Source organism: Bidens hawaiensis, unplaced genomic scaffold, assembly GCF_021521415.1.
Source record: "Bidens hawaiensis isolate Kalapana, Puna unplaced genomic scaffold, B.hawaiensis_p1.1 tig00005588_1, whole genome shotgun sequence".
Lineage (NCBI taxonomy): Eukaryota > Viridiplantae > Streptophyta > Magnoliopsida > Asterales > Asteraceae > Bidens > Bidens hawaiensis.
In genome coordinates, this window is record NW_027491362.1 from 1,381,245 (window position 1) to 1,407,292 (window position 26,048).

A 26,048-nucleotide genomic window follows, 5' to 3' on the forward strand; every position below is an offset into this window, starting at 1 on the left:
TCCAGAAGTTTTGAAAAAACTAAAAAGAAATGAAGTTATAGCTTTTATGCACGGATGGCGCCAATGAAGAAACACTAACCGGACCCCGGGCAGATTACGGGTAACCTGGGGGTTAGATAGATGTTTCCCACTAGGGGTTAGACCCGGCAAAGATGGTTCTTCTGATAACCTGCAAAACAGACACCGTGAGCTCGTCACTGAGAAGGGGGGGTTCCTCCTTGTGACCACCCTCCGGCGTGAGAATCAGACTAGATTGCTCTTTAAATATAAATGTATATTAAGAGATTGCTAGAGCAGATATCAGGTATAATATGATGATAATGTGATAAGATGAGATGATCATACCATTTGGGGTATTTATAGCCGAAGGTAGGTTTCCAAGGAGGTGTGGCCGGCTGAATAGTATTCCTGTTCTACCAACTGTGGCCTACGCACGTGCCCTGCTGGTAGTTGGTGGGTAGGCAGCGGCTGATAGTGACCAGGCCTGCTGTGTACTATTCCTTTTCCACTAACTGCCGGCTATGCACGTGGTATGACAGGAGTTGGTGAGTAGGCAGCGGCTAATAGTGACATACAGTACAAGAGCATGCTGCTCGCCATACTGTTGTCAATAAGCTGTCGTATCTTTAGTCAGATCTTTTGCCCATACCTCGTCAGGTACAGTACAAAAGATCTTCCCGTATCGTACGGACTGGCTTTTGGGCGGGAGTATTCCCCCTCCCGCCTTGTGCGGGATTGTTTCCGGCTTTGCTCATTCCTTCAGGTGACAACTGAGTGAGAGCTAAGTGCCTTGTGCGTGTAGCCTTGCTGCGCGGGTGGCCTTCCCTGATGGCTTGTATCCGCAGCTGCGGGAATAGGCAGAGTACTTCACCATTGGGAGGCATTTCCTGCGGGAACAGCTTGCGTACTGCGCGTAAGGACGTCACGTCTCTGAGCATGGTGGGTCCTGCGGATCCAGTTGGTTTCTGGGCAGACGTCTCTCTTCAAGGTGAGTCTTGCGGGTCCAACTGGGCTCTGCTGGGACCTACCTCTTAGTCAAGAGGTTATTACACTGACAATTTCTATTCATATTGAATGTTGATGATATACTTTTATTCGATGAATCCATCCACTATTGATGATATATATAGTTTTGTCTCATAGTTGTTAATAATAACACATCATGGTCCACCATAAGAATAATTCCAACATATATACGATTAGATAGGAATCATAGAAAACCCCCCACCATTTTCCATGCTGTTCTTCCTCCATGATTCTCTTGGTTTCTATCCTCCCTCCTTTTCACTAATGAGAAAAGAATCTAAGAAAACTCACTCCAACTTTTTTATTTAAATTGCATCATTGTACCACTTCTTCAATTAAATGGCATAAATGTTACCTTATTCTTCCACCTTATTTATTCAGCACAAATATATTCCCATGATGCCACTACAAATTGTTTTGAGCGTGAAACGACCATGCTTAAATGGGTAAGTAGGTTGTCAGTAATCCATATGGTTGTTAAAAAAAATATAAAAATATTATAAATGAAGCATTTTAACTTTCCAAAAAGTGAAAAGTTATTGGTAAATTTTGTTAAAATCAAAACTATATTTTGGCTATTGAATTTGTTAAAAATTCCAATTTCACCTCATGTTTATTAAATCCAAGTTTTAACATTATTAAAGTTTGTTTTGAAAATTTGAATTTTTTTTATTAAATCCTACATTAACCATAGAAATGCACAAATCGGGTATTTTAAGAAACCGAAACAGGTTCTTGGTATGGTCAACAAAAGTCAAAATCGGGTCAGGTAGGAACCGGTTTCAGGTATAGTCAGATATTTGACCGGGTTTTTCAGGTTTCGGGTAAGGTCTAAATCTGGGTCGGGTCGGGTTTTGACCGGGTAAATGTTGAACCGGTTCTGAGGAGAAACGCAATACCAAGTCGTACCCGCGTGTCAGGACGGGTAGGAACCAGTTTCGAGTCGAGTACACCGGTCACCATCGGTCAGGAACCGGGTATTGTGTGCACCTCTAATTTCATTGACCATACGAAGTGGGAACTAGGAACTATTGTCTTTGGGCCTCGAGCCTCTTTCTTTGACCCAATTGAAGCCCAAAACATTAAGAAACCCTAGCCCCCTCTAATTAGGGTTTTTATTCCCACATCTCATCATTTCAACGCCTCTGTTTTCATCTTCTCAGCCTCAACCCAGGTACCTTAGACATATTATTACTTGCATAATTTGATTAATACTGTACTGATTTCATTATTATTATTGTTATTTTGGTGGTGCAGGTAAGAGAGTAATGGAGAAAACTAAAGGAAGAAAACAAGAGGTTGTCTCCAGGGAGTACACCATCAACCTCCACAAACGCCTCCATGGATGGTAACACATTTATCCTTTATTATTCTTTTATTAATAATTTCTCACTAATTTTCATTTTTATGTGTTTCATTGTTATACAAAGAATTTAGTGAAATATTATTAGTATTGTTGTATAATGCAGAAACACTTTCTTCACTTGACTTATTTTTTTATATTAGTAATTTCAAATTTTTATATGTATTTATTTTAACACTGAACATTTTGCAAGGTAATTGCTTTAAAATAAAAGCACACATCACCTTTCAATCTTTGTTGAACCACTATGGATCAACAAAGATTGGATGGAGGTAAGTACTTTTCTTTGCTAGTGGTTACTTTATAATTTGTACATACTTGTTTAAATAAATGTTTTTAAAGAGTTGGAAAAGTTGTTAATGTGAAAAAAAGTCAAGCATAGAAGTGTGTTTGATATCATAAAGATTATTGCACATTTTAGTTAATCTTGATTAGCCCAAATTTTGTATAGTTAAACTGTAAGTATTATGTCTTTCATTTGCAAGTTGTTGTAAGATGAAGAATAATTTTGTGTGTGGCAAAGTTTTATCATTTACTTGTGTTTGTTTTTATTTTTTTGCATAATTTATGAGTTTTGATTATATTTTTTTTAATTTGCAAGACATTGAATAATCAAATATTAAATTTAACATTTTTTTGTTGTACAATAATACGTCCTAGGTTTTGAAAGTTTTCATTGAAATGTTTTGCAGCACATTCAAGAAGAAGGCACCAAAGGCCATTAAGGAGATTAAGAAGTTTGCACAGAATGCAATGGGGACAACAGACGTAAGAGTTGATGTGAAGCTGAACAAGTTCGTATGGAGCCGAGGAATCAGAAGCGTTCCAAGGAGGGTTAGAGTTAGGATTGCAAGAAAGAGGAATGATGATGAGGATGCTAAGGAAGAACTATACTCGCTCGTCACTGTTGCGGAGATCCCAACCGAAGGACTCAAGGGGCTTGGTACCAAGATTATTGATGATGAAGATTGATTCATCAAGTCAAATCTTTTTAAAACTTCAGGCAGAGTTTAGTTTCTTATCTTTATCTTTTGTTTGGATTCTATAACATTTACTGTTTTTTTTATGGATGGTTATGCTTATTGGTCTTTTCTTGAAAAGAGTTGAATGCATTGTGTTTTTGGAATTGTTTGTTTGTGCATATCACAAATGAAAGAATATTAATGACTCTAAATACAATGGAACCAATTAAATGTTAAACTGTTAAATGAAGCAAAGAGGTAAGTTGTTTTTGAAAAATGTTGCTACTGAGCACTTGTTGCATCAAGATTCTTGTTAGTTAGCAAAAGTTGTGTAATGGGTTTTTAAAAAAGATTGCTGATGCCTGATGCTGTAACTGAGTTCCGGTCTGATGGATGGTCATTGATTGACCTTCTCTCCCTCTCCCGCTGCCATTTTTTTATTTGCTTGCTTTTTTACATTTTATTCTTGTTTTTTTTCCACACCCCCTCCAAATTGGTGTGCAGTTTCTGCTTGAGATGCTTTTGCGTTGGTAACGACTACCGTGGGGTGACTGTCCTGTCGGTATCAATAGTTACCGGGTCGTCTGAGCCCCACTCATTCTACCTTTAAATGTATCATTTTTATGTAGATGTGTTTTAACTTTTTAGGACAGGTTTTAATTGTCACAAAAATCAAATTGTGTTTGTTACATGCTTTCATATCTGTAGTGGTAAATTCAACACTGCTCAGAAAAAAATGTGATTCTTTTGTTAGATGGTAATTCTTGTTTATAATAAAACTAAAAAGTGTGCAAGTAGGCATTGTAATACTGTATGGATATCATCTAATCTGCATGTTCTAAATTCACTTGAAAGAAAGATATCAAATTTCTACCAAAATAAGGTATGCCTCCCATACAATATGTAGGTGAGTGATTTGACATTGTAATACTGTATGGGTACTTGCAGCCAACCTCCATGCTCTAAAGTTAAAATGCACATGCACCTGAGTATGGGGTGCCTCCCACACAGTATGTGCCTATGTGGGTGAGTGGTTGATAAAGAGAGTCAACTTTAAAAAGAACCAAAGCATGATACACTACAAGACCAAGAGTAATGTTTTTCATTATTTCATTTTATGATATGATAACCCAACAAAACATTTATAACTAACACAGCTTAATCATCCAATGGAAATTTTGAATCTTGAAATTAGCATGACTTAGCATATTCAAACCATCTAAAAGTTATTAATGCATTTACATTTTGGTATTGTTAGAATAAAATACAATCGTATGTAATTCAGTATTAAAATAAAATAGTTAAGAGAAGAAGACTCATGACACCTTACAATGTACTAGAGGGTAGACAATTTAGTGAATTTACCCTCTAGATAGAATAAAAACGGCTATAAGAAAATGGATCAACAAAGACACGTGGCAAATAGGCAAAAGGAAAGTGGGGTGCACACCCACCAATAGAAGGAAGGTCACTATCAAGACATTAGGTTATGCGTACTGAATGAGCTATAAATTGAACGAATTGCGACACGTGATACCCAGTCAGCAATGGGTTGGAATTTGTTTTTTAGGTGTAATGGTGTTGTAGCCCCTCCAGTGTCACGTCACCATTTTTTATTATTTTCTTTTAATAATTTTACTTAAACAAATAAAACCCATTAAATTAAATAATTAAATAAAAATACATTAAAATTAAAAAAGAAACATTAAAAAAATACATAACAAAAAACACTAAAAAACTAATATCCATAATATTCGTGCATTTTTTGAAGTCGTCGTCATTGCAATAATGCGGTCTCTTCGTGTTCACCGGCCGCTATGAGGGATTCGTAGTCTTCTTTCATTTGTTTTAGTAGAAGCGTCTTGGCTACCATTCCCTGATATTCGGTGGTTGCTTTCATGTCGTTTCCCATACCCTCGACACGTGTTTCGAAGCGACGACGAACCCTCCCCTGTATTTCTATTATTTTTTCTTGTTCTGCCGCGGGGTCGAGCCAACTCAGGTACTTCGTCGTCTAAATTCACCGCGCCGTATTCGTCAACGAGGTTAAAGTTACGGGCATTGGAGGGTGTGTTTGGTGTGCTGGGATTTGTCGACGACGATGTCCTTGACTTTTTTGAAGGCCGAGATGATGCGCTGGCTCGTCGAGCGACCGAAACGGTTGGTGCCCCGTTCCATTTCGCGCATACCCTTAGGTTTTCCCAACATCGTAGTTGCTTGAACGATTTCCCGAGCCGCCCTTCGGGATGCCCTTGAGATCGAAACTCGGTTAACGCTTGGGTTTGGATGCCGGCGTCGCTTTGCCCGCTACGTCAACCGGACCCGCGCAAGCGGTTGTATATCCGGACAAACTTTCAATCCGAATTAAGGTTCTTCCAGTGGGCTTGAACCGCTTCTTTACCCCGGTAGTCTTCGGGTTTACCCGTTATCACGAGCCAAGCTTTAAAAACTTTCTTTCAAAATAACCCGATGGCTTGAAAGTTCGCTACAAATTAAAATTATTTGTCACAATTAGTATAGATTTTTAACAAACAATGAATAAATTTATATAAATAGTTAATATTAAAAAACCTACTGGCGTTGGGATCCTCCGAAAAGACGATCCAAGCCCTCGCGAGAGCTACTTCCTCGTCCTCGGTCCATTGTTTGTATGGATCACGTTGCGCCATTGGCTCACCCGGTTGTTTTTTTTTTGTGTTTACGCCCCGGCTTTTGGCTAGAAATGGAGGCCCGTGCCGTATGGGTCTCCAGCACCGTCTCCGGGTCCGGTTGGGTAGACCCGAACGCCGACATGAGGTTTTGGGGCATGAGGTAGTTGCCGTACATGTTTAGGATCGGGTCGGCTAAACCAAACGGGAAATTTTGGTTCGGTTGGTTTTGGGTGTTCGGGTTCCATTGCATGTTTACGTTCGGTTGGTTTTGGGAACCTCGGAGTTGACCGAAAGGAGGGAATGTTTGTTTCGCTTGGTTCGGGTTGTTTCTAGGATCCATTTTGGTTGTATTTTTGAAGAATTTGGTTATGTGTAGTGTATGAAATGGATATGGGTTTGGAGAAGAAGGGTGCATGTATATATATATATATATAATATATATATTGTTTAAATTAAATTTGTTTTTTTTTACCGTTTACAAATGTAACATTATTATTTTATTATTTTCTTTTCACCAACAACGGCGGCAATATGTTCTCGCCCCTCCTATCGCCGCACATTTCGCCCGGGGGGTGTTATTGCCCAAATCTTCTCCCAACTCGTCGCCCACTATGCTTAGTCTTAGAGGGATCCCCATCATAAAATTCATATTCGACAAAATTCTTTAAATAACCCTTTTGAGGAGAGAGAAAGTGAGAAATAGCCCAAAATCTATAAATATTTCCAAAATAGCCCACTAAATTTGGATTGAGGCGACGAGATCTGATAAAATCTTTAAATCAATAGAAATCTGACAAGTGTAATTTTTTTTGAAAATCCGACGAGTTATTTGAAAATGTTGGGGGACCAGTCCATATTTTCCACTAAATGTTCTTATAATAAAACAGTCTTGTCCGACGGTTTAATAATGTTTCCTACCAGATCCCTTCAAATTCCAAAAACTTGGGAAATTGTGCCTTTAAATTCAGTCTTTCAAGACGCGTTTTTGATGAATTTGTACCAAAAAGACCATTATTTTGTAAATATTGAGGGACCGTCCATTTTCTTCACTAATTTTTTATCCTTATTTTTAAATCAAATCGAAGTTAATCGAAGTTTTCACTAATGATCAATAGTTTTCACTCTCATACCAGATTTCACATTGATGAGTTCTTGAGAACTCTTTAAAAGACATGATAGATCTATCACGCTGGATGATTATTAGCCTTCACTTGAAGCCATTAGTAGATAATGGTACCGACTTCTTTATAATATCACACACTCTTAATTACTGAAACATGATATTTTTTTATATTTATGTCAATGTACACGGTACAACCATGTTATCTTATTTTTAGGTTTCGTCACGGATCGTCTAATTATCTTAAACTATACAAGTAGCTTTCAGTTTCATTGAAAGCATTTGCATGTAGTGTAGGTTGTGGGTAGACGCATTACTATAAGTACATGAATTACGAATTCAGGGACCACACTTTTGCTACTTTCATATAATTGATGGATGGATTGATAATTGTCCAAAATGGATAATTGTATTGTTAGCTTACCAAACAATTTTTTGTATTATTCGAATTTTGTAAGTAACTAATTTTTCTACCTAGCACGTTGCACCGGGGCAGCTGGCAGAACCCCAGCATTGAAACCCGGGCGTTGGTAAAACTCGAGCGTTATGATGATGAGTCGACACGAATTCGGTCAGTACCAGCTGCGTTCGTTACGATATAGACACCATTGGTAAAATTTGAGGGTTAAAATCCTAAAAAATAATTCGTCAAATTAACAGATAAACCATTAAATATAAGTAAACAAAATATATAAGATTATATTTATTTGGTTGGCAAACCCGAGCGGTGGCAAAACTCATGTGTTGTCGGTCCCGAGCATTGAGGCGGTAACTTGACACGAATTTGGTCGGCTTTAATTATGTACGTTACGATACTGGAACTAAAAACGGAAAAAATATAAAAAAAATTGAGGTGGACCAACGACCATTTTTTTTAAGGGGGGGGGTCGGTTGGTAAACTTGTCCATTGGTAAAGTGGAGCGTTGTCGGTCATGGGCTTTAAATAAGGCCGTAAGTCTGTATGAACTAACTTGGTTTCTATAGGTTTGTTATGGTATTAGAACTAAAAAAAATAAAAATAAAGTTTGGTCGATTTTCATTACATTTAATATGGTATTAGAACTAAACAAACAAACAAACAAAATACACCGACCAATAGGGTGCCGCCAAGTGGCTCGATAGGTCACTTGCAGCACCAAACTTCTAAATTATATATAGTAATAATAATTAATTAATCAAATATATAATTCTTATAATATTAAGTTTATAAAGTAAAACAAAATCAAATAAAACTTATGTATTCAAATTATTTGAGATGAAATATTATATAACCTAAATAAGTAACCATCTGGGCTAGCTCAGATGGCTAGGGAAAGGAGAGGAAGACTTGGGGATCCCAGGTCACAGGTTCGATCCTCGATTCTGAACCGGTTTTACCGGCTCTCCGTTGTGGTGCCATTTGGCCGGCGTGGGAGACGGGTTTATCCGGTAGGTGGTAGGCGTTCGCAAATAACTCACGAGTGTTCAAGCGTGGGCCCAGTTAAAACAACATAGTCTTGGTCTCGGGAGGGTTGAAAGTCGTTGTTCTAAAAAAAATATAACCTAAATAAGTAAAAACTGTGATCTCTTTCTCAAGTATGATGTTTTACTTTCAGACGTTGAATATGTATCACAAGGTACAATAGAGTTGAGTTGAGTCATCATTAACTTAGATTCAACCTCATGACAATCTAAGCCGAGTTGATCAACTCATTATACCAATCCGAACCTAATGTTAAGCTTGTATTGATTTCATATTCAAATCTAGCCAACTCTTGGCTAGATGAGTTAGTTTTTTTCCCCTAGATTATGTAGAATGGCAAACCAAACTGATTAGGTTGAATGGGTCGGTCGGGCCAAACCAACGGGTTAGTACTGAAAATTAGGTTTTAAAATGATAAAGACGGCTTTATAATACATATACCTAACTACATTCCAAAAATAGAAAACATACACAAATATAAAATTTTATGGCAAACGACCCAGTTTATATAGCAAATTCCAAGTTTCAAAAATAATCAATTCGAACCGTTAAGCTGTCAAAATCAAACTATGAACTAGATCGTTTAAATATCATTCTGACCAATTTACTTTTATAATATATTAGCAGAGCATTCACAATCCATTCATTATTCTCATTCCTATAATTACACTTAAATTCACTACCATTTCTTTCTTTCTTTTTTCTCAATAGTTTTCATACATTTATCATTATTTTTTTCTCTTATAGGGGTGAATGGTGTCTTCCTATATAATAACTAGCAAAATGCTCGCGCGATGCTGTGACGGTGATATTTTGCAGTGTCATTTTTAACAAATATGAGGTAGTAGTTGTACATTTGAGCAAATGGTTATTAAATCAAATTATAAAAACTATATAACATATTAGAAAATTGATGATGAAAAGCCAAACTATAAGAACAAAGGGCATTTGGCATAGTTTTTGTTGAGCGCTAACCAAGAATGTGTTACACGCGTTACGTGGTGATGGACACACGTTTATTAGCCCTAATGCATGTAAACAATGGCATTTGGGTAACCGTTGGCGAAAATCAAGAAGTAAACTTGAAATATACACATGGCTTATTTGAAATGTACATGCAGAGGTAAAGTACCAAACCTACCCACAACATAATATAATTCCGTGAGGTATGTGGCCACACGCCATGCACAGACTACGACGCAACATATAATACCTCCATGCACAAACTATGGTGCAAAAATAAAGAATATTAACGTCTAGCCGATAACGAATGGACAACCCATATCAATGGTACTACATAGTACAACATGTCAACATCAAATAACCATCATGCCCACCAACTATCCTTGGCACACATCCAAGGAGCCTGATTGGTGGACAACGTGACAGGGTAGGTGGCCACATCCTTTCTCTCTCTCCTCCAACAACTATAAATACCAAATCACATCCAAACGGTAAAGGATCGGGACTTTCACTCACTATTACTCTCTAAAAAGTATTATACATATATCAATACCGATTTTCAAGCCGGAGGGTGGTTAGGAGAGGATCCCTCATTTCCCTCGTAACGAGCTCACGATGTTCTGTTTTGTAGGTGTATTACTCATTTGTGCCAAGTATATATTCAACCCCATCGTGGGAAATACTTAATCATCACCCTTAGACTAAGTAATTAGACTAAAGGGGGATTTCGTGTTTCTTCAGTACAGTAATTTCAAATTAAACATATTTAAACCAACCTATTTTAGACCAAATCCCATTCCGGCTCGACACCGTTTTAACCCGATGTTTTGATATTACCCTTTTGACTCGAACCTGACCCACCCGACCCGAACCAAATTAACCCCTTTTTGTATCAACTTGTTCCGACCTTAATCCAGTTTTACCCTTGACCCGTGGTCCGCCAACTCGATATGTTATTGGCTGTAACTGGTAATCATGTAACATGTTAAATTTTAACACTTAAAAAGTATAGCAATCTCATACTAAATTAAATAGAATAAAACACTTGTTTTTATGGCGTAACTTTTTTTATAAAAATTTTAACATGTGAAAAAGTTATGACCGTTAAAAGTCATGAGGGTAGTTGATTTTCAATTATGAGGTCTATGTTAAACTATTCCTTAGATTTACAAAATGTTAGTGAAGTTGAATGACCAAGGTTTAAGGTTGTACTTATTTAGTAAGAGTTATTAGAGATTAAAGACAAAATTGCCCCTAATAACTAATAATTTTATGCATTGTGTATTATATTTAAAGTAAATAGTTTTGTACCTTTTAAAAGATTTAAAGATTCTTGTTATTTGCTTTATATATAGTATGCTTTATATATAGTATGAGAATTTTTCTGATAGAAGATAAGGGTGTTTTTCCTTGACGATATAAAATTCGACCGCCAAGGTTTCTAGATATAGATAAAAAATGATATATATTTTTTTCATTTACATTCACAACCACCCTTTATAATATGTGGAACTCACTTCCAAATTTCACCAAATGAAATGTGATTGACTAGATGCTCGATAGTCATATTAAAGTTGCGGTTAAAAAAGCAAAAAAAGAAATTGGACCAAGATAAATATATTAGTTGATAAATATACAGAATTACCGTTTTATCAAAGCGGATTGGATTGGTCGTGTTAGGTAAAATAAAAGGTGAAAAATAAAATAGATTATATCGGGAGTATACATTATGATAAAGATTTGAGCAAAATAATTTCCATAATAAAAACTCAAAATCCATATAATAAATAAATTCACAAAGTAATTACCCCATATACATACATACATACATATATACGGACCTTCCACTCTCTTCCATATTCATACCATCCATCCGTCCGATCATATTATTATTATTATTATTATTATTATTATTATTTTCCCCCTTTCTCTCCAAAAGATAACTCTAATCGATTCTTCCTTCCGATTCCAATACACCTGTCTTCGAATCAATCCTTATAATAGCTCACTCAGATCATTCTCTGTTGGCTATTCCATCAGTCTCAACTTATACTACTCATCATGATTTTATTATTATTCACATCTTGAATCATAACAATTACGTCTCACTATCTACACATATTCACTCGCTCTCTCGGAATTAGGGTTTTGCTTTTATTTGAAGTTTGGTTACGATCGGTCACATGAAGATCGACGATCTAGATGACTCCACCACCACCGATTATGATTTCCGACGCCAGATCATCGCCGTTGATGCCAAACGAGCCTTAGTCGGAGCCGGTGCTCGGATCCTCTTTTACCCGACCCTTTTGTATAACGTTTTCCGTAATAAAATCCAATCAGAGTTCAGATGGTGGGATCAAATTGATCAGGTATATTATTATTATTATTATTATGTTAATTATTGCTTCTTCAAAAACTTGTTAATTACAGATTCTATTGGTAGAGTGTTTGACTATCTTAACTTGTTAATTAGAAATTTGTGTTGCTGCTTTGTTTGTATTTCAAGATTCAATAACATGTGCTAATAGTATTGACTTTTCATTGCTTGTGATATCATTAACTTTTGCTAAATTATAAAATTATGATCTATTTAAATCGATATTAATATTTTTTGATTTATTTTAAACAGTTTCTTCTGTTGGGTGCTGTTCCGTTCCCGAAAGACGTCCCTCGGTTGAAACAAATTAACGTTGGCGGTGTCATCACTCTCAACGAGCCGTATGAAACTTTGGTCCCCACTTCGTTGTATTGCGCTCATGATATAGACCATCTTGTTATTCCCACGCGGGATTATCTTTTCGCCCCTTCTTTTGTGGACATCGATCGGGCTGTAAATTTCATTCACAGTGAGTAAAAGTTTATTATTTAATGTTTACTTGTTATCTTTACAACTCTGTTTATGGTTCTTGACATTTTATATTTATTGTGTTTGGTTGCAGAGAATGCGACTCGTGGTAGGACTACGTACGTGCACTGCAAGGCCGGGAGAGGAAGGAGTACAACGATTGTGCTTTGTTATTTGGTACGCTTTAATGATATGTATTAAATTAATTAGTGTCAAATGAAGTATTGAGTTGGAATAAATAGTCTTAAACTTTTTGCAGGTTGAATACAAACATATGACCCCGGCTTCTGCATTGGAATATGTGCGGTCTAGGCGACCGAGAGTGCTATTGGCACCGTCTCAATGGAAAGTTAGTCTCCCATTTGGGTGTTAATGATATTATAAGATTTATAATATGTGTGTTTTAACTTTAAAATGTATATATGTTATGTAGGCGGTTCAAGAATACAAACAGTGGCGATCAGTGTCAACTGCCACGTCAGCTTCTTCAGGGGATGCGGTGCTGATAACGAAAGCTGATTTGGAAGGGTACAATAGCCCATCACACGGGAAAGAATTAGCATTGGTTCCAAGGGTTTCAAGAACGAGTCCAGTGATTGCAAAACTGTCGTGTCTCTTTGCGTCTTTGAAAGTTTCAAGTGCCTCGGGTCCTGTTAGTTTGAAGCTGACAGAGACGCCTGGTTGTTAGGTTTTAGTAACCGGTTTGTGAAGAATCATGGAAATAGCTCAGCAAAATGTGAGCTATCTTCGAAGAAAAGATCATGTGGATGCCGTCTCAGCATCATGTTTATGTATATATTTGTTTTCAGGTGTTTTTAGTTTTTAAACTTATGTAATATGAACAAGTGCTTTTGTGTATTGCAAGATGGACGTGTTAGACGTGTTGGATAATGAGTTCGGGTTGAAACAGGCTGGGTCAAGTACTCGGATTGAAGTATCCTACAAACAAACCGATGTTATTATATAAGTGAAAAGTTAATGATATGTATTTTTTGAGACTGAAAACGTAGATTAGTAATGAAGTTTTTCTGAGACTGAAAATTATGTTATATTGGATATAACTACTCATTTTCTGACTTGTAAAAGATTATTATGTATCAAAAGAGAAGTGTCAGAAGTAGTAAGTGAAAGATAGGTATGGTAGGTCCGACAATAGTATCGTAAACATAAAGGCATCAATATACGTCTTTTCGATAGGTTTTCGGTTAAACCGAACCTCAAATTTCAAATTTGGAAACTGAACATGTATAATTATGGAGTTCACTGGCCTAAAGGCATTAATATATCATCATTTTTCATTTTCTTTTACATCATACAATTTTGATTGTCTTACTAGCCACACGAACCAAAATCATGTTTAATGTCCAAATATGTCTAATTTGTTCACTAGCATGTTTAATAATATGAGGCAAACTAAACTTCTCAAGCTCATAACATTTAAATCGTGTTGACTGATACACAATAACATACAAAATTTTCCAGCGTGCTTCATCTCAAGTGAAAACTTGCATGAACCAAAGCAACTCGAACTAACTTTTCAATGAGCTAATTAAATTTGAGTTGCGAGCCATGAGTTAGTTACGCAAGCATAATTGTTAGAACATAACGTAAACATTTTACAATTTCCTCGTCTTTTTTCTATTATTGCATGTATAAAATTTTTATTATTCGACATATTTTAAACATATGTTTTAGGTATATCATATTATGCATTGTTTTCATGTTTTTAGGCATATCTTTCGGTTCCTCTACACCAAGTTTTTGGTGTCCAAGATTTAAGAACACAACGATGTAGTTTGGATCGAAGTCCATATACGTCTGCTTTGTTAATTGGGTGCGAGATGGGCCAAAACTTTAGGCAGGCCTGACCTACTTGTTTAATGTATTTGACCTAGAGGTGTTAAAAAAACCGGTTTGGGACCGGTTCTGTGCAAACCGAACTGGTTTGACAATAAAACCGGTTTCACCCAAACCGCTTGTTCTGGGACCGGTTTCCCTTATGATCTATCAAACCAGTTTTAAAACCGGACTGGTTTGAGAAAAAAACTGGTTAAAACAAGTTTTAAACCGGTTCTAAACTGAAGCAAACCGAGCTGGACCATGTCGACCTCTCTTGCTCTTAAACCGAGCCGGTTTGGGTCAAACCGGTTTTGACCAGGCTTTGAAACCGGTTCGGTTTGAAAAAAAGGGGTTTTGTATACCTCTAATAGGACCTATAGTACACCTAACGTATTTTAATACTATATTAGTGTAAAATCATCAAACAACTTTATAAATATAAAATTCACGTCTAGATAAAAATTAAGCTTATTTAGATTATAAACATAATTAAGCTTATTTAGATTATAAACATGCATACATGTTGATGTTCGTGCCTTCAAGCTTACTCCCTCCCTCCCTCACTCACTTGTAAGTGTGATGAAAAGTGAAAAGCATAAACCAAACCCCTATTCATCACACTATATTTAAATATTTATAGTTGCAAGTTGCAACTCATGCACGGTTTTGACATGAAGCATGTATCATACTTGACAATGCACACTCTCGTGTAATGAGAGAAATCAATACGGCCTTAGATCTTCGAAATCACACACGATTCATGTTTTGGGTAGGATATATGGCATGTGTACCTTTGTCTTGGTGGACATGGATATTATACAACACAAACCACGTCATGTCCTTTGTGTAGTTTTGAAGCACATGCTTTTAGAAGAACGACATGCCTTGAGTAGAAAGCACGACTGGTGCTTTTATTTATTTCAAGCTATTCAGGATTCGTTCCAATTAATGCCCAATATGCGTGAATCGTCTCAAAGTTGCTTACATAGGCGGTTTTCTTGATTCGCTAATCTACATTCCCTCCGATGAAGACCCTAATCTAATTAAGACAGATTTTCTCCCATTCTAGTGAATTTGACTTATTTCCTTTAGATTGTAAAATTCAATAGTTCATAAAATTTTATAATTCATGTGTTTATTTAGAAATTCAAATTCAAGTCTACTACCAGTTTTGAATTCACAAGATTTGACAATACAACCATAATTATAATTTCCTTATAAAAAAGGTTTAATGTAACTTTACATTCACTAACAAAATTTCAACATTTTCTAAACTTTTTTTTTTCTTTTAATTATTTATGTCTCCATTTTACATCAAGAAATGCATATAACACCACAGTAAACTTTCATTTTGGTTTTTATGGTTTGGTCACTTTCATCCAAACCATATAGATGAAAATGACAGTTTACTCTAAAAACAGAGATATACAACTCCTATATAATATGCATAAAGTACACGTGATAAAAATAAATGGAAATGTTAAACATTCGAAAGACCTAATGATAAGGAGTCAAAGTTAAAATTGTGCAATATATTAGATTAGAGGGGTTTTATGACCCGACTCTTGGATACTATTAAGTACAAATGCTATCGTGACCGATATCAAGAATTGAAACCCTAACCTATGCTATGGTCGAGCGGTAAGAGGTGGGATCATTCAAAAGATGCCCCAAATTTTAAATATCATAAGTTGTAATTTATCGGGATCACTTATACGCCTATGGTTGGTGATTTATATGGTTTCATAGGTCCTGCGAGATGGTATTATGAGTGTTTATTTATCTCACAAGTTACTAGATGGCTTACATGAGATTTCGCTAGTAAGAAAAAAGAATAGAAATAGAAATACACAATTTAAAGTTCACCCCATAGTGTGGATATACTAAAAGTGTGCATAATTGCATAAATTAGATTGTTGGCCAAACACGCGGATGATGAACGTCACCCTTAATAAATTATGCAATTGTAATAAAACTATGTGTCGTATCTTTTATATTAAATTACAAAGTGTGATGCAAAGTTTCATCTAAGCATATCAACATATATTTTAGTTATCAATGATCACTTGACTTACAATTTTTTTATATATAAATAATTAACAATTTTTTTATAAATAAATAATTAACTTGGAAATATTATTTTATTATATATGTATAGTTATCCATATAAAAGAGTCATAATCATGCCTTTTATAAGTAGGTTGAATAATTAGTTATTCTCAAAAGAAATGTATTTCTTAAATTTTATCTAGAACATGTGACAGATAAATACCAAACTATGCATGAAAATCCCCTTTGTCAAAAGTGCTTTTATTGATGAAGTTATGATTTCATTTGTAATATTAATATTTTTAGCAACCATGCTTTACTTTTTCCTTTTTTTTAAAAATTTTTTTTGTTCGCTTTCTAATAATGAAGTAAATTGGAATTTGCTGCAAAACACATGTATAACTCTAGAGCCTTGTTTTGGGTATGAGTTTGGCCCATCAATCCATCACTCTCATTTTTTAGGATAAGGATTTAAACCCTTCTCTCTCTCACACTTTCTATATATATTTGATGATAAGGATTTCGATCTCGTCTTATCTTCTAATGAGTTTTGTGCACAACTTCAGGTCCAGTCAATTTCAAGAACGTTCTATACGGTTCAATTTGGGACCAAGTTTAGTCCACAATTAATTTGAGAACAATCTATACAATTTAACCTGACATAAGCTTTAGTCCACAATCAATGTCAAAAACATTCTATAAGGTTTAACTTGACACCAAGGTTTAGTCTACAATCAATTTCAAGAATGTTCTAAAGGTTTAACCTAAGACCAAGGTTTAGTCCACAATCAATTCAAAACATTCTATACGGTTCAACTTGACACCAAGATTTAGCCCATAATGAATTGGGACAACAATAGAAGTTAGCTTCACATTATACCTATATATATTTATTTCAAAACTACATTTACAATAGTAAATCATCAATGGTCAGGGATGGCAATGAAATCTAATGGGAAAACCCGAAACCCGACATAAATGCGACGAGTAATACCTGACCCATTAGGGTTTAGGACGGGTTTGAGACGGGTTTGAGAATATTAGTTTTAAAAATTTCGCGGGTTTGGGATTTCTAATATACCCGATTACCCGATAGCATAAACTCATTTACTCTATTATATATCGGATGTACCCGATATAACTTATTACATTATATATATATATACTATATTCCAAATACATTATTTGTTGAAACTTGTTTATGTTAATTATTTTAGATATTTTATCTTTACGATAACCATCTTTGTAATCGATTAATTATATTTTGTCAAACCCGACTGGTATTTTATCAAAACCCGATAGGAATCCTAAAACCCGATGGGAAAAGCCGAACCCCGACGGATAATTACCCGATTAAAACCCACGAGTTTGGGATGGACTTTAATAACCGGGTATGGGTTTGGAAATTCCTAAACCCGACCCAAACCCGACTCATTGCCATCCCTATCAATGGTTAATGGTCACGCAGACCCAATTTTTATTTTAAATTTATTTTTATTTACGAACTTTAATAGAGTTATCATATGGCACGTGAATTCTAATAATTTTTTTCTTTAAACACTTTACGTTACTGATTTCTACACGGTTCGCAACCCATCCCCTTTTTTTCAATTTCATTTTGTTATTTTTACATTTTTTTCTCAAATTATTTAGGTTTATTTTATTAGTCTAATGATTCCGACCTAATTCCCGTGTTTCTTTGCATCACGTGGGTTCACTAGTTCACTACAAATATACATTTATGCAATTCATTCATCCTCAACTCACGTGGTCGTATTTTAAAGATAGATCAACAACAAAACAAATACTAATGCCTCTATCATCTTATCAAAATTGTAATTACAATAGTATTCTAACGCGGCTACTTTGCTATGAGTGATCAGTCTTGTATTTATACGTTTGGTAAAAATTGGGGATTTTTGTAATTTCGAGAAAATTCGTTATGTTTGTGTAATATATTTAAACATTGATGGTAGATTATGTAAATAAGAATACAATACTTGTAGAGCTTCTAGGTGGTCCGCGCTTGTGAGTTGTGACCTCAAGTTGCCCGTGTGCTCTGGCGACATTGGAACAAAGGCTTATAAAAAGAGGGATGACCCATCAATTTTATTTTTTATTTTATTTATATATTATTTTTATCGGTCATTTGAATCATTGTCCGACACTGACCAACCTGATCATCTTCATTTCACTTTCAGAAGGAAACCCACCATCGGTGAGAAAACCCTTTGCCCAACCTGAAACCCTCTATTTTTATTGTTACATATAAGACTTGAACCTAATAGATCATCTTATAAGTATATATAATTTCTTTTCCTAAATAAGAAAGATAAAAGTATATGGTCTTGTACATGTTTTATGTGAATCTCAAATTATATAGTCAAGAACAACAAAAATCATAAAACATAAAAACAAATATAAATTTCATAAATGCTTTTATGCAAGCTATTATAATGAGTTAAGCATATCATAATATATCATTACGTAAAACTTATTACATTAGTGTGTCAAACCTTAGAGGTTTTGCTGCTCACTGCAAACATACGTGTAAAAAAACAATATATATGAATAGGGGTGCAAATGAGCCGAGCTACTCGCGAGCTACTCGAAATCGGTTCGTTAAAAAGCTCGTTCGAGCCGAGCTTTATCGAGCCCGAGCTCAAGGCTAAAAATAAGCTCGTTTAATAAACGAGCCCGAGCCCGAGCTTTACTTATCGAGCTCAAGCCGGCTCGCGAGCCTAAACGAGCCTGCCATTTATATATTTTTTTAAATATGTATTTAATAATTATTAATTAATAAATATAATGTTATGAAAAATTAAATGAAAATAACTAAATAATATATATTCTTTTAAACATAAAACTATAATAGGAAAAAATATATTAAAAAATATTTGATAAATAGTAAACGAGCCGAGCCCGAGCCGAGCTCGAGCTTCAAAATCCATTTACGAGCCGAGCTCGAGCTTTGAAAATAGAGCTCGAAACGAGCCAAGCTCGAGCTCTGTGTAAGTTAAACGAGCCGAGCTCAAGCGTAGTCGAGCTCGGGCTCGGCTCGGCTCGTTTGCACCCCTATATATGACAATATAAACCTGAGAAGTTTAAAGCACCGTTGTAATTAGCTGATGCATGGCATGTGCATCAAAACCCATAATCCAATTAACCTCTACATCGTTTCATTGAAACGGTGTAAATACTTCGACACACAATTATAATCAGCAATTCATCAAACCATTCTAAAATGCCATTGTGACTAAATAAACACCTCATATACTTTCATACATATTTAACTTCTTAGCTACCACGTATCATTAATTCATTGCAAAACTTTATACCCGATATTTTATCAAGTTGGTGGCTGGTGCATCTAAATGACAAAATATATACCTCATATACTTTCTAAAGTAGATTCAATTCTACATCAAGTGTTGAACAACCTCTATGTGAGGATCTTGTGAGATCACTTAGATATAAGAATAACATACACACCTATGGTTGTGCCCACAGACAACCATGATTTAAAAAAAAATCACTATTCCAAAAAAAAGACTTCGATATTACAATGGATGGTTTATGAGTTCCCATTTACCAAGGCCAATTGTTTCATCACATAAAGATAAACCAACCAAACAATATATCTGATGGTGACAACTATTTTATTGTCATATTCATTTGTGACTTTTATTTTGTTCGTGTTTCTATTCTATCTTATCATATATGGTAGAAGTAATGGGAATTGACATGAATATAAAGGGAAAGAATTGGAGAAAGTGGAATATACTGCCTGATAACCAGAAGATTCCAAAAATTCTGCATCACAAAATAGTTATTATTGCACCCAAAAGATACGTTATTGACCTTCAAGTTATTATTTATTGTTAGATTGGTAAAAGGATATTTTATTTAACAGTTTTTTTATGAGTTAATTGCATAAATAGTCCATATAATCTGATCATAATAACTGTAGAGGTAGGATATCAAAAAGACCAAAATACCCTTAAGTACCACCCGCGGGTCATAGAGAACCATCTTGTAAATCACTCGCGGGACATTCGGGTCACCCGCATATCAAAAGTGAGGAGGAACTTCCTCATAATACACGCGGAAGCATCCTGGAGTCCTCAAAAGTCGTCCGCAAGACAGGACATCTGTCCGCTTGAACAATTGGAGGACAACGCCAGCGGGACAGCTGTCACCACTCAAGTATTCTATAGAGAAAGGTTCATGACTCTTGGGGAATACGTGACATACTAACCAATGAATAAAGGACACCTGGCCAGGTTGTTATAACCGTGCACATGGCCAGGGTGTGGTCCGTCCTATCATTTGGTGATACGTGTCCAGATTGTTATACCCATGCACATGAGACGTATAGCTCAACCTATCACAAGAGGACACGTGTCCAGACGGTTACTAGAGATCTTCTAGAAGAGGACAGTTGCCCCAATCACCTTCCTTCATCCTTCGGCTATAAATATCTTGTCAAATGGTATGCGGTATGGACATTCACTCACCTATATTCTGACTACACTTAGTCTTTGTACTTCAGTACTTTCTTCATTACGAACGCTACTGATTCTCACGCCGGAGGGTGGTCAAGGGAAGACCCCCCCTCTTGTCCTTCCTGTAACGAGACTCACGGTGTCTGTTTTGCAGGTTACGGTCACTGGACTTTGGGAAGTGTTACTCATATCGTGGTTGTAATTATCATATTATACCCTGTGGACTCATTGGATCCAGGACCCATACCCGGGGAGTGGATCCGTGTTTCTTCATTGGCGCAATCCGTGATTTGTGTTAGAACAACCATAGTTTTCGTTGGTTTTTTGGTTCGTTTGATATGAGTAAACTTCCTGAAGGGCCGACGGGAACTCCTGTAACTGAGTCATGTGTAACTAACACAGAAGCACCTCCGGGTCTTAGTGTTTTTGCACGCATCACGACTCCAAGTGGTCGTACTCTTGAGCGAGTCACAACTCCAGGGTCACGAAACATTGACGTAACACCTGGGGGTTTTACCCTAGAGAACGTCATAGCACCAACCGATACGACCCCCCCAGATGTGGGACGGGCCTCGGCACCGGAATGTTCTAATTTGGGTAATCTCAGACGGATTACGGAAGAAACTCGCCGAAAGCGGTCAGTGTTGGATCTAGAAAATGATTCAGGTGACTCTGACGTGGTGAGATCTCATAGACGTAATTCCAGATCCAGAGGAGCCTTGACTCCTGAAGAGTGGCTCCACGTGCAACAACAAAGTTTGGTGGCTGAATACGAGCATAGAAAGCGTAACGAGCAACTTCACGCCCACACTTTGGATTACGAGGAATTCCCTAGGGGTTCTCCTTCTCCTCCACCAACCGTGCGCGGAAGTCAAACCCGTTACAGTCAACAGATAGAACTAGAGTTTGGCGAACTTCCGAGGCTACGTCCTCGTCCTCGCATAAATATGCGGATGCCATCTTATTTAGACGAGTTAGATGGTTACGATTCATCCTATCACCCGGGAGATTACAGTATGTATACCGGAGACAGTAGGATGAGTTCTCAGGAAAAAAGCAGCCGTCCGCATGACATAGTCCGCCATACCGAATATCATAGCAATGCGGAACGAGACTTTACTAAACCATACCGCCCCGCGGCCTTCGCTGAAAAATCAAAGTTCATAGCAAGTATTGCCACAGCACCCTTTCCCGTTAACGCTAAGATACCTACATCGGTGGGTAAGTATAATGGTATGACTGATCCAAGCGATCATCTCCATAACTTTATTGCGGTAGGTGGTGTTAGTGGTTGGATGCTACCTTATTGGTGTCACATGTTCGCATTGACACTAACAGGGGCAACAAAAGAATGGTTTGAAAAGTTACCTAATGGTGAAATTTCTAGTTGGGACGATCTGGTGAAAAAATTTTCCCAACACTTTAGCCAACAGAAAAAACATACACGAGACCAATCAAAAATCTTGGATGTTGTCTGCCGGGATAACGAGTCCATAGAAGATTTTATCACCAGGTTCAATGACGAAAGTTTGAACATTTGTGGGATAAGCAAAGACATGCTTCGGTGCCTTCCGCAAAAACGTTAAATGTGATGATTTAGTCCGCACACTTACTGGTAGGGATGGAATGCCAAAAGAGTGGGACGACCTTATGACTGCGGCAAAGGTGTATGCTAACACTGAGAAAATGATGAGGAATGGTAACCCGAAGCAAAAATTTAAAGTTGAATTTTATAATCCAAGACCTAATAGACAGGCGAAAGGCCCTATCTGGTCAAGGCTTCAGCCAAGCGCGGAAGTGTCAAAACCTTTTGATGCAAGATCCCTCATAGGCAACAAGAACAAAACAGGGCCCGCAAACCGAGGTCCCAAAAATTGGACTCCTCTTTCAAAGACTCCCGCTGAAATTCTCACTACGGAGAATATAAAATTTAGAAAGCCACAACCACTAACAAGAAGATAATTCTTGGACACTACCAAGCACTGTTCGTATCATGATGACATTGGTCATAATACGAATGAATGTAGAACATTGAAAAATGAAATCAAAACGGCTGTGAAATCGGGAAAGCTCAAACACTTGGTAAAAATGGAAAACCGGACAATGGAAAAGCACCTGTTCGGGACATCCAAGGTCCAAGTAAGAAGCAAATCAAAGATTTGAATGTCCATATGATACAAGGCGGGTACCACACAGAGAAAAAGATAAAAGAGTCCGATGATGAAGAATGGAAGAATGAACCAGTAATCTTCCCGCGAATCAAAGGGGGCCTGAATAATAAGAATCCCCTGATCATCACTGCTCTCTTCGAGCATTATCGTTCTCATTACGTCTTCTTCGACACTGGCAGTACGTCGGATATCATGTATGAACAATGTTTTGACCAGCTCGACGAGGAAGACAAAGAAAGGTTGAAACCCATCCACTCTCCAGTATCTGGGTTCGGAGGGGAAATAATGCATCCGCGAGGGGTAATCTCATTTCCAGTTACCTTAAGTGACGGAGTTCACTCGAGAACCGAAGAAGTCGAATTCCTGGTTTTGCCAGCAACATCGAAACATGATATTATTCTAGGACGAGAAGCAATTGGTGACTTCAACGCTCACCCGTCCACAACGCATGGTGCAGTAAGAGTTCCGACTTGTACCGGTATCGCAATAATCCATGTCAATCGACACTGCTTTGCAACCGAGAGTTCAAATCCTAACAAGATTCCAAAACAAACTTTGAGAACTGAACCAGAGAAATGGGCCTTGAACAAAGAGTTCCCTGATCAAACTGTAACAATTGGACCTGCTATCTCCGAGATAGTGCGGACTTTCTTGAAACAGTTGTTATCCAAGAATCTCAATGTTTTCGCATGGCAGCCTGCGGACATGACGGGTGTCCCGCGGAACATTGCGGAACACAAACTAAGGGTAAACCCGTTTTTTACACCGATTGTTCAAAAACAACGTAAGATGGGTCCGGAGCAAACAAAAGCAATGAACGAACAAGTCCAGGATCTCTTACAGGCAGGGATCATTAGTCCAATCTGTTACCAAACTTGGGTCGCCAACCCGGTTATTGTCCCCAAAAGTAATGGAGCATGGCGGATGTGTATCGATTTCAAGGACTTAAATAAAGCATGTCCCAAGGATTGTTATCCTTTACCCGAGATAGACCTCAAGGTTGATGCTGTGGCACCATTCAAATTTAAGTGTTTCCTGGATGCCTACAAAGGCTACCATCAGATCCGCATGGCAGCGGGCGATGAGGAAAAAACAGCATTTCGCACCGATCAAGGCACCTTTTGTTACAAAATGATGCCTTTCGGACTGAAAAATGCGGGAGCCACATATCAACGATTGATGGACATAGCATTCAAAAGTCAAATTGGTCGAAATCTAGAGGTATATATGGATGACTTCATAATCAAAAGTGTTGAGTAAGATCAAATGTTGAGAGATATCGAAGAAACATTCGATACTTTGAAGAATATCAACATGAAGTTGAATCCGGCTAAGTGTTCATTCGGAATGGAAGAGGGAAAGTTTCTGGGAGTGATCGTTACGGATGCGGGCTTCAAAGCTAATCCCGAAAAAGTTCAAGCTATAGCCTGCATGCCTTCCCCATCTTCTCTCAAGGAAGTCCAGACACTCAATGGCCGACTGGTTGCTCTGAATCGTTTCTTGGCAAATCATGCAGCCAAATCTCATCCATTTATCTCAAGACTAAGAAATTGCCTTAAGAAAGCACATTTCAATTGGACTACGGAAGCATAACAAGCTTTTTTGGAGGTTAAAAAATGTTTGATGGAGCTGTCCACGTTAACAGCACCCTGTGCGGGGGAACCTTTAACGTTATACCTATCAGCGTCAGACATTGCCATCGGGGCCGTCCTCTTGACAGATCGAAAGAACGTTCAAATACCGATATACTATGTTAGCAGAACACTTTCGGACCCCGAAACAAGATACTCCATGCTCGAGAAACTTGTCCTAGCACTAGTCTATGCTGCCAGACGCCTCCGCAGATATTTTCAATGGCACCCCATCAATGTCTTAACCGGGTACAAGCTCATAAACGTCCTAAGTAAGCCGGAATTGTCTGGGCGACTGGCAAAATGGGCCATCGAGCTATATGAGCATGCAATAGAATACAAACCCAGGCCAGCAATCAAAGGGCAGTGTTGGCGGACTTCGTGACAGAAGTTCCACATCACAAAGAGAAAGAATGTTTGATCGAGCAACAACCCCAAGCACCTCCGGAATTGGGACAGATTTGGTCCTTATTCACGGATGGAGCTTCAAGCAGTGAAGGATGTGGCGCTGGTCTCAGACTTGTTAATCCCAAGGGCCATGAGTTTACATATGCCATAAAATTGGACTTAAAAAGTACCAACAACGAGGCAGAATATGAAGCTTTCTTGGCAGGCTTGCGGATAGCCAAAAAGCTTGGAGTTAAACATTTGGAAGCCAGAGTAGACTCCATGCTGATTGCGGGACAGATCAATGGCACATACGAAGCAAAAAACGATGTCATGGCTTCATATGTGCCATAGGCGAAAGATTTGATGATCCGGTTCTCTTCTTGCAAAGTCATTCATATAAAGAGAAGTGAAAATAAATCAGCGGATGCCCTCAGTAAATTGGCTTCAACAAACTTTGAACATTTCGCCAAAGACATCCGCATCGAGGTATTAGATCGCCCGTCTGTTCCGCAACATCAAGTTTTAGTGATCCAAACGGGAGTAGAATCCTGGATGACACCCATCACCGCATACTTGTCATCCGGAGCACTTCCGGAAGGAAAAGCAGCGGCCCAGAAGATAAAACACAAAGCTTTGAACTACCAGATATTTGACGGTGTTTTATACCGACGTTCCTTCCTCGTCCCACTACTCCGATGTGTAGATGCCGAGGATGCGAATTACTTAATCAGAGAAGTTCATGAAGGCATTTGTGGTCTTCACGCGGGTCCGCGGATGATCGTAGCAAAGGTAAAGAACGCTGGATATTACTGGCCGGGGATGCATATGGATGCTGTGAATGAAATCAGAAAGTGTGATTCATGTCAACGTCATGCTCCTAACACGCTTCGACCAAAGAATGAGTTAGTCCCAGTCACTTCAGCTTGGCCGTTCCAGAAATGGGCAGTTGACATAATGGGACCTTTCCCTAAAGCTCCCGGACGTATCAAGTTCCTGATAGTAGCCATCGACTACTTTACAAAATGGGTGGAGGCCAAACCAGTTGCTTCTATAACAGCAGCAAGTGTT

General features: G+C 37.5%; 2 protein-coding genes across 2 annotated transcripts; both read left to right on the forward strand.

Annotated features, from left to right (window-relative positions):
* Window positions 1-2,195: 2,195 nt before the first annotated feature.
* LOC143630194 (large ribosomal subunit protein eL31-like) lies at window positions 2,196-3,489 on the forward strand. Its single transcript, XM_077099270.1, has 2 exons — window positions 2,196-2,374; window positions 3,082-3,489. Exons 1-2 carry the CDS (start codon window positions 2,295-2,297, stop codon window positions 3,359-3,361), a joined length of 360 nt encoding a protein of 119 aa, XP_076955385.1. The 5' UTR covers window positions 2,196-2,294; the 3' UTR covers window positions 3,362-3,489.
* An 8,023-nt stretch (window positions 3,490-11,512) lies between these two features.
* LOC143630252 (phosphatidylglycerophosphate phosphatase PTPMT2-like) lies at window positions 11,513-13,307 on the forward strand. Its single transcript, XM_077099320.1, has 5 exons — window positions 11,513-11,919; window positions 12,180-12,396; window positions 12,490-12,572; window positions 12,655-12,744; window positions 12,829-13,307. The coding sequence occupies exons 1-5, from the start codon at window positions 11,731-11,733 to the stop codon at window positions 13,081-13,083; spliced, it is 834 nt and encodes a 277-aa protein (XP_076955435.1). The 5' UTR covers window positions 11,513-11,730; the 3' UTR covers window positions 13,084-13,307.
* Window positions 13,308-26,048: the final 12,741 nt, after the last annotated feature.